We start from the raw sequence: 9,295 nt of genomic DNA, 5'->3' as shown, positions 1-9,295 counted from the left end.
ACTAGAATTATGAGTATGACAACGTCAGGCTACCTCAGACCAATGCATTCTATTTGATATTCTGCGGGTTTTCGTCTGAATTCTGCACTGGCAAATTACGTTTGGGCCTGGTGATTTCCCAGATTGCTAACTAAGCAATCTGGGAAAGTTAATCACATATTCACAAACAACTTACCATTAATGATGTGGACGGCACCGGTGGACCTGTACCTTGGAGTGCTGCCCCCACTCCTGCCAAAACTGCACGTTCGATATCCCCTAACTGGGAAGAACTTGCCATCTTTGAGTCCTTTCACCCACGTTGCACCCACTGATCCAGGTATGGGCTGTGTCCACCGCTCTTGCCAGGAGCTGAGCTATTGGCTCGTTTCTAAATATTTAGCTAAATATTTAACATTTAGATTTAACATTTAGATTTAACAATTCTTTAAAATATAATTTTATTATTTTGCATACTGCTCTGAATAAGTTATGACATGTATTTAGATGAATTTCCCTCTAAATGTTTAAAAAAGTGACAGTTGAAAATGGTGCTGCATTTATTTGTGCTAAATGTGCGAAAAATGAGCAGGGTTAACGGACTGCAACCTTTTACAAACGGCGCCCATACTGGGAGACTTGGGATGTCTAAATATGACTCGTATCACCAGTCCTGTTGTAACCGAATGCCGATGGAATTTAGTATCTCTTACAATGTACTAAAAATTAAACATATTGTTTGTTCAACATGCAAATCATCAGAGGGCGCTTATCACTGCCTGAAAACTTGCATCGTGCAAGCTTACGTAGAAGCTGAGTGGGTAACGGTGCAACAGAGAAATATTTTGTTGTCTTGGCCGGAGAAGATAATTTCATTCGATTTGGATGTGATTCTTATAATTAATTAATATTCATTTTTCAACCCAGCACGTTAGCATGAGCGAAGTAGGGCTAGGCCAACTTACGTTTTTCAGGTGGTAGGAAGGCTACATCATATTCAACGTCGAACTATGAAAAATAAACCGTTGTTGGCAGAGTTTGTATTTAACGTTTTTCGAGTCACCCGGTATACATGTACTTTAATGAAATGCTGCCATACCACAGATTTCTTTGCCATTTTGACTAATAACACCGACAAAGTAGGCTATGGCGGAGTTTGTAGTTCTGCAGCCAATTGTGCTCGTGCCGTGTGCAAAATACCAAACCAAAACAAACCGCAGATAAACGAAAGGGAAAACAGTAACATTTTTTCTTTTAAATTATATATGTTAAGAGTTGCTTTATTTGTCTTGAATAATATAATCTACAATTTCTGTAGAACATTTAGTTAATTCAGCAATGATGACACAAGCGGGAATCAGATCTCACACTGCCATACGGCTGCTCGACTAAAAAAATCTTAGTCGACCAAGAGCATATCGACCAGAAAATCGACTAGTCTTCTGAGTGGGGGGACAGCCCTATTGGGAATAGGGTGGTTCAGCTACCATACATACACTTGATTAGAGAGCTGGGTGCTACCTTCCTCAATGCCTACACCAACTCTCCAATCTGCTGCCCCTCCCGTTCAGGTACGGTTTCCAGTGTACAACACCTGAAGAATGGACTTACATGACTTTGAGGGCTTTCAGCTATGTGAAGTGGCTGATTTGTCCCGGTCATGGAATAACTATAAGTGCCTGGATCCCAATGCTACATGGATGGACGTTCTGTGGCAGAACGGTTTTCACACCCAGATGATGGGCAAACTGGAGTACACGTCAGGGGTTCAGGTGGGATTAGCCAGAGGACTCTGCCAAGCAGAAAACAAGTAACTCAGACTCCTTTGTGAGTGACAGTGTTATTTTAACCACAGTAATCGTGTGGAGGCATGGACACGAGATGTCCCATAAATTCTGCGTCAGGAAGGAAGGCTCACACTCATACACCAACGGTGGTGCAGCTGCCATGCAAGGCGCTAGCCTGCCCATCGGGAGCAACAATGAAGGAGGAAGTTCTTTTTAACTAGGGAAATGTACTATAGAACCTCTCACACATGGAAGAGGTTAGACACACGACAAACACAGATTGAGACTGCAGTAGCGAGAGCCGTGACGAGCGCTGTATCAATAACTTGATAATAATGGCTGCCTGTGTGTCATTGAATTAACTTATAACCATCTCAATCACCGTCTGCATCACGGACATGGGCACTATTCTAGTATGAGCTCAAAAGGAAAGAAGATCACTCTCATTTGAAATCAGTATTTGGAGATTTGAATTCCCAGAAATAAACGGACTAGTTAAGCATATAATGCGTTATTTATTTAGTGTGTAGTAAATATGCTTGGGACATTTGAAAAAAAAAAGATGTTCTGTCCCAGGTGGTCTGTGGTGAGGCAGTGGATGAGATGCACATCAACCCATGGTGTGCCAGGGGCTGGACCACTGCAGCCAAGGGTGGAGCAGAATTCCCTCCAGAGTGGGCAGGTCTTTGCCAAACCGCCTCCTTCTGTAGGTTCAAAACTTCTGAAGAGAGAATAGGAAAGAGAGAACGACAGATAGCAGAGAATATGAGAGAAGTGGAGGGGATGTGGTCAGCTAGATAAAGACAATGTGTGTCTTGGGTGAGTGTGCATGTAATTTCCTGCGTGTGGATGCTTGTCTTACGGCTTGTTTCTCCCCACTAGCATCATTCATTCAGGTGTCCATTTTCCATGGACTTGTCAGCTTCTGTTCAACATCGTTCACACATCTGTTCCCATCCAATCAGGTGTTCATCTGCCTCCATAAGAACCTTGTTCCAACCTTCCTTTGACAGCTTTTCTGCATCCAGGGTCTGTGGTCTGTAATCTCTAACTGTTTTCTACAGGATTATTCCAGAGACGGATTTGTGAGTATGAACTTGTAAACAAACTCACCTTGACCTGATCCTCAGGGAGATATCCTCCTCTCTCCTGATTGTAGTCGGGGGGGGGGGGAATAGATGTGTGTGTGTTTTTTTGGGGGGGGTGGGGGTGGGGGGTCTGGAGGGCGACGGGGGGTGAAAGGGACAGTGGGGAGGTCGGGAGGCCGGCCGGGGGGCAGGGACGAAGGCCAGGGCAGTTCTGGAGGCCGGCCAGGAGGCAGGGTGAAAAGCCGGGGTAGCTCTGGAGGCAGACCTGGAGGCCGTCTGGATGTGCAGAGGTGCTCAGGGGGTCGGTGGTGGTGACCAAGGCCGGGCTTTTTATGTGCAGGGAGCTCTGGGGGTGCTGGAGTCGACCAGGACTCTGCTGGGGGCTCAGGAGGAGCAGAGGGCTCGGTGCTGGGCAGCACAGGCACCAGACCTCTGGGCAGCACAGACATAGGGCCTCTGGGCAGCACAGGCAGCAGGCCTCTGGGCAGCAGTGCTGTATTGCTAATTTCTGGGATGGGGGACACAGCACGGGCCCTGGGGAGAACGACATTACTCACTCACGGCCTTTCTCAGAATCAATGCTTCATCTGAAAACTCAATTGATGAGGTTCAAAGTTGAAGAGGTTTACCACTGACCTGTCAAGTTCTGTCTCCCTTTCCATGTAGCCCTGCTTCTCCTCTGGGTCCTTGTCATGGCCGCATCCCACTGTCAGTAGTGGGGGATGGACACAAAAGCAGGGAAAAGCAAAACAGGATTATAAAACCAAAGTAGTTATTTACCAACCTCTAGAAAGTGTGATTGGAACGAGACACATGAGTGCAGGGAGCCAGGAGAGAGAGACCAAGACCAGAACACACACCCACGGAGACAGACAGAAAACACGAGGGGCAAAGAAGACCAGGAGAACTTAAACTGGTGCATGGCTGTGACTGTCTGTGCTTGTGTGTCTTACCTCTTCCACGTGTACCATTTGGGGACATTGTTGTGGCAGTGGTCTTTTTAGGGGACACCTCAGGGCTCCTGGTATCTACCCTACACCTCTTCGTGTTGCCCTGGGACAGGGAGAGGGAGGATGAAGATGAGGCGTCCTCAAGGGACAGTGCCGTCGAAGACTCCCCCGAATCCTGTCTCTCTTCCAGCACTCTCTTCCTCTTTCTCTCCCCTCCTCTGCTGCTCTGTGCATCTCTTCTTTCCTTTCTCTTTTTCTGTCTCCCTGCTTTCCTCTCCTCCTCTGGATGCAGCCACGGGTGGAGAAGGACTTCCTCTAGAGTAGGCCGGTCTTTGGGGCACTTTGCCAAACACAATTTCAGCAGGTTCTTGCATTCTGGAGAGAGAAAGACAGAGAGAGATAGCAGAGGAAATGAGAGAAGTGGAGGAAACTGTGGTCAGTTAGATAGACAGGAAGCATGTGTTTGCCTCTGTGTGATTGCCTCTGTGTGAGTGTGTATGTTTATTTTTCTCGTCTTCGTGTGGATGCGTGTCTTACGGCTGGAAAACCCATCCATGGTAGGGATAGGATCACAATAAAGGACCTGGTCGGGTGTGCGAAAGGGGAATATCCCAGACAGCACGTTGTATAACAGTACCCCCAGCTGCCAGACAGCGGATGGAACTGCCTGGTAGGAACCATGGAGGTACCATTCGGGAGGGATGTACATTTTGGTCCCTGACACACACACAAAACAACCTTAGTTATACCACACATGGAAGTGTGTGTCCGCATGTGGTTGGGTGCAACTGCAACTGAGTCCATTCTTTATTTCCGCTCAAGTCCTTGTGTTTGTCATCATGGTAAATCTTGATGATATATTGCTCTTTAATATGGATTGGGGGGGGGGACAGAAAATACAAGAGTAGGGAACGTACCAAGGAACTCGGTGTAGGGTGCTTCTTGAATAATGCAGCCACAGCCAAAGTCCAGAACCCTAATCCGTGGAACTGCAGAACCGGTCTCCACCAGAAGGTTCTCTGGCTTAATATCACGGTGGAGGACACCCCAAGAGTGAAAATTGACCATGGCCTCAACCAGCTGCCTCAGAATGATCTACAGAAAGAGAAAGAGACAGAGAGAAAGATGAAGGACAGTTGGGAGAGGGAGGGCAAATGGTGATGAATGTTGACTTTCACAAATAGCTCTTTGGAGGTGGATTTGCTGTGACAAACTTGTCTGCACACACTCACCTTGGCCTGATCCTCGGGGAGATATCCTCCTCTCTCCTGGATATAGTCAAACAGTTCCACGGCAGGTACAGGCCTCTCCAGAACTATAATGAGCTCTTGGTCCAGCTCGTACCAGTCCAGCAGCTCCACTGCAGCCTGACCGTCTCCAAACCTGGCCTCACCCCTCACCCCCTCAGCCCTGGCCTTCTCAGCCATGTCTGCCCCACCCTGTCCTACAATCAGTAGGAGCACCACCTCCAGGGGGAGCTGGCGGAGCTTCCCACGCAGGGTCTTAAACACAGAGAACACAACAACCAGGTAGTTAATGCTGCAATAGGGATGTTATTTGTTGGAAGACTGTGGTTTGGGATGACAGACAATTCAGAATGAGAATCTAAAATGGAATATATGAAAGTAAAAAGAGGATTGGTCCACTCACCACAGGTGTATTTATCACCTTATCAATGGGAACATGCTTGACTGCCACCTATCGAAAGAGATGGGTGGGAGGAAATACAATATGTTGATTTATAAAAATAATATACTGCTCTGTGTGTGTATATTTTGTGTGTTGTGTCATTCTTACAGGCAGATTGTCATCTATACGGAGTCCTGCGTAGACTGAGCCAAAGCCACCTTGGCCAAGACAGCTCAGTTCCACGTACTTCTCCTCAAATGATCCTAGAGAGTACACACACACACATTCATGTATAATGAATATTTTTGTCTATCCATCTATCTATTCTTTCTGTCTTTATTATTGTATAGTTTATATCTAGCTACCTTAACTATCTTTAACTAGGTTGTTACTATATGCATCATTATGTAGCTATAGTCATTTAATTGAATGTGTTGTGTTCTGCAATATTCTCTAAGGCATTTGAAAAATACTACAGCTGGTAATATCGTCATACTCACTCATGTGTCAAGGTGGGAGTGCATTGATATGCACGTTATTGTGATATAATTACTATCTATTGAGTTCATTAACCATTTGACTATAATAGTTTTTAAAGCAATGTAGCATTGATCCGCAGTGACCTTGTAAAATTGTGTACACATGTAGAGTTTTGTAGAATGGTATGCTGTTGTCATGGAATCAATTATGATGTCATAAGGACATAGGATTAACCTGTGCCTCTTGAAACATGGCAAATTCAATAAATTCCACAAGAAAGTGACATACACATCAGGTTAGATAATATTGTAAAAAATAAAACAATCATATAGGGAGCCTACAATCCATGTCCATAGGATATACTAGTTTAGTGCCAGTGACATTAGAAGTGGGAATCAACAGGGTGCAATTTTTATTTAAATAAAACCCTTTGCTCAGACAAATTAGTAGCCTATGTATTTAACATCTACTAAGCTCCTTAGCTACTCTTTGATACAACCTCCCAAACTTTCTCTTTTTATCAAAATGTTTTTTACCTTGACACTTTGTGTCAACACTATCAGACACCTAAACCAGACAATAATTCATATTTTAGTCTGATGGTGGTGACGGGGCAGTGACAGACTTGACATTCATCGTGAAGTGATCATGTTTTTGTGGTTCTCAAGTCATTTTTATTATATGATGTGTACAAATGGTGCTTAGTGTTTACTAATAATGTATAAATACTAAATGTGACATGGCAGAGTGTAAATCAGATGGTGGTGACATGTGATGATATTGTACAATATTTTAAAATACTACAGCAGTTAATAATAATTATATTAATATACTCACTCATTTCGAGGTGGGAGAGTGGATTGATTTGCAGGCTATCGTTGAATAATAATTATCTCGTGAGTTCATAAAACAATTGACTGGAAATGTTGGCTCCTTCAAAAGGTTATGTAGCAATGATCTGCAGTGAGCTTGTAAAATGCATATATGTAAAATTTCGTAGAATGGTATGCTGTTGTCATGGAATCAATTATGATGTCATAAGGACACAGGATTAGCCATGTGCCTCATGAAACATGGCAAATTCAATAAAGTCCACAAGAAAGAGACATTCACGAAGGTACGAGGCAGTACTTTATCGTCAATAAAGTACGTGTTTAAGTGTGTTGTTAGGCCCGACAAGCAGCCTCTCGTACCTTTTATAATACGGTTACGAGCGACATTATGAATAGTAAATAAATTGCAAGCTGCCTTTCAGCACAAAATACTTATAGCCAACAAACGTTGGCATTTCAGTAGCCGAGAGAAAAAAGTAACGTACTTGTGGCTGTTGCTATGCAACGGACAAACAGCATTGTGAACTTGACGTTTGTTAGCATAACTAGATCTCGCATCTCATTTATTCACATTGCTCATTTTATAAAAGTTGCCTTTAAAATAACAACAATGAAAATGGGACACTTTCAATAAAATAATATTTTATTTAAACATTAGAGCTAGGCCTAAACATTCTAAATCAATCATAAATGTTTCGTAGGCACTGGGTTTATGCTATAACCTAAACTAGGCACTGGGTAGCCTACATGCTATAAAGTATAGCGAAAAATAGCCTAAACTTTCCTAGACTTTTAGCTGCGGTACTAATGCTGAGGGCTCTCTGATCGCTGTCTTACTAGAACGTGTATTTAGTCATTTATTTAGCAGACGCTTATCCAGAGCGTATCCATGAGTTGTAGCTAAGGTGTGACTGACAACTCGCGCTCCATCAACGTCCGTGTTTTGTTGTAGCCTATATATGTAAGGGACCAGGACCGGCGTTGCTGCTACTGTATCCCTGCCTGTGTTTGCTCAACTAGCCTATCGTGTCGTGGTGTAGGAGGACTGATCGACAAGCGCATCATACATTTAGCTAAGACTTGCATGTACAGTTAGTCTTGAGCCCTGCTTCTGCATTTTTATTTTGCTTTTACCCCCATTGTACCGAACTCGTACCGAACCGTGATGTCTGAACCGCGGTACGAACCGAACCGTGACTCAACCGTTCCACCCTAGTACGTAAACATAAATGCATAAAAAAACAAAAAAACATAATATACAAACAATAAAACATTTCACCAATGCTAACTTCTCTCAGGGGTCCAGTCAAGTTTCAAATCTGACATGTGTTTGTGTAGATGTAGGGCATTTGTAGATTTAAGAAACTTCAGCGAATCTAAATAAAGTGACACCTCATTTAAAAATCTTTTAAACATGGGAGGGGCTTTCAACCATTTGTGCATGAGATATTTGGCCTGTATTATTAAATTATAATATATAATATATTTCTATTATAATAGAAATTCACAATTTTTGTCCTCCATGATTAACCCGAATCTGACATAACTGTAATTTAGTGGTGGCATAATTATTATCTAATATCCAATTTTGAAAATCCCTCCAGAATAAGGCAGATCTATTACAGGAAAAGAATAAATGTTCAGTAGTTTCTATCTCTATCTTGCAGAAATTACATTCATTTGAGCCTACCTTAAATCTAAGGCATAGAAATTCATTAGAGGGATAAATGTCATTGGTTATCAAATCAAATGTATTTGTATAGCCCTTTTTACATGCAAGCATGTCACAGAGGGCTTCACATACGCCCATAGAACTGCCCCTCAACCAACCTAAACCCTCAAGGAAGACAAGGAAAAACTCCCAGAAAACTCCCAACGGGAGAAAAAATGGAAGAAACCTTGGGAGGAGCAATTCAGAGAGGGATCCCTTCCTCCAGAGACGGTTGGTAAGAGAGAGGAGCAGAACACAAGCTAAACATAGTCATACAATGTCAATGGGTTTTGAAACACCAAAATCCATTGTTCGGCTTTATAGACGGTGGATGGGACCTGGAAACTCGCTGATGGCCGTCATGGAGAATGGTTTCCGGTTGACGACCTGGTCCAGCGTTGGTAGACTGACGACCAGGCAGGTCCTGACAGCTCAGACCCCCCACACCACAAGGGATGTGTGGTGGGGACAGAGAGAAATGCAGGGATTAGAGAATGCCAGGAGCAGCTAACAGTTACAGTCGTAATAGAATGAGATCCCCACCGGTCAAGTGTGAACTAGTGCAGCAATTTAACAAAGCTAAGAGGGTATTTGATGCAGCCCCACACACCAAGACAGCGACAGCCCCCCTTGGTTGGAACATGAAATCTGTTCCGGGGGAAACAACTCTAAAATAGGTTATATTTATACAAATAAGGATGAAAACAACCAGTCCCCCGTTGTCTCCAACTAGTAAACTATAACAATAACAATATACAGCAACGAAACTATTACAGTAACAATATACAATAACAGGTTTACTTTATTTGTAACATCTAAATGGACAGTGTGAACATAA

At 43.4% G+C, this 9,295-nt stretch overlaps 1 protein-coding gene and 1 long non-coding RNA gene across 2 annotated transcripts; both read right to left on the bottom strand.

Annotated features, from left to right (window-relative positions):
• Positions 1 to 2,261: 2,261 nt before the first annotated feature.
• LOC146302751 (uncharacterized) lies at positions 2,262 to 2,955 on the bottom strand. The gene is made up of 2 exons (XR_014758082.1): positions 2,629 to 2,955; positions 2,262 to 2,487 (listed from the first exon to the last, which is right to left on the bottom strand). It is a non-coding gene; the product is annotated as an uncharacterized LOC146302751 (long non-coding RNA).
• Positions 2,956 to 2,979: 24 nt separating this feature from the next.
• LOC146302750 (uncharacterized) lies at positions 2,980 to 6,052 on the bottom strand (the record flags this gene model as incomplete). The annotated part of the gene is made up of 9 exons (XM_084698353.1): positions 5,934 to 6,052; positions 5,602 to 5,696; positions 5,455 to 5,502; positions 5,037 to 5,306; positions 4,722 to 4,899; positions 4,342 to 4,521; positions 3,808 to 4,179; positions 3,491 to 3,560; positions 2,980 to 3,388 (listed from the first exon to the last, which is right to left on the bottom strand). Coding segments are annotated over exons 1-9 (1,626 nt in total), but the record flags the coding sequence as incomplete, so codon positions are not given.
• Between the last annotated feature and the right edge of the window lie 3,243 nt (positions 6,053 to 9,295).

The sequence above is a fragment of the Hypomesus nipponensis genome, chromosome 1, assembly GCF_054491055.1.
Source record: "Hypomesus nipponensis isolate SF chromosome 1, ASM5449105v1, whole genome shotgun sequence".
Classification (NCBI taxonomy): domain Eukaryota; kingdom Metazoa; phylum Chordata; class Actinopteri; order Osmeriformes; family Osmeridae; genus Hypomesus; species Hypomesus nipponensis.
Note: the sequence above shows the minus strand (reverse complement) of the source record. Positions and strands in the feature narration are given on the sequence as shown.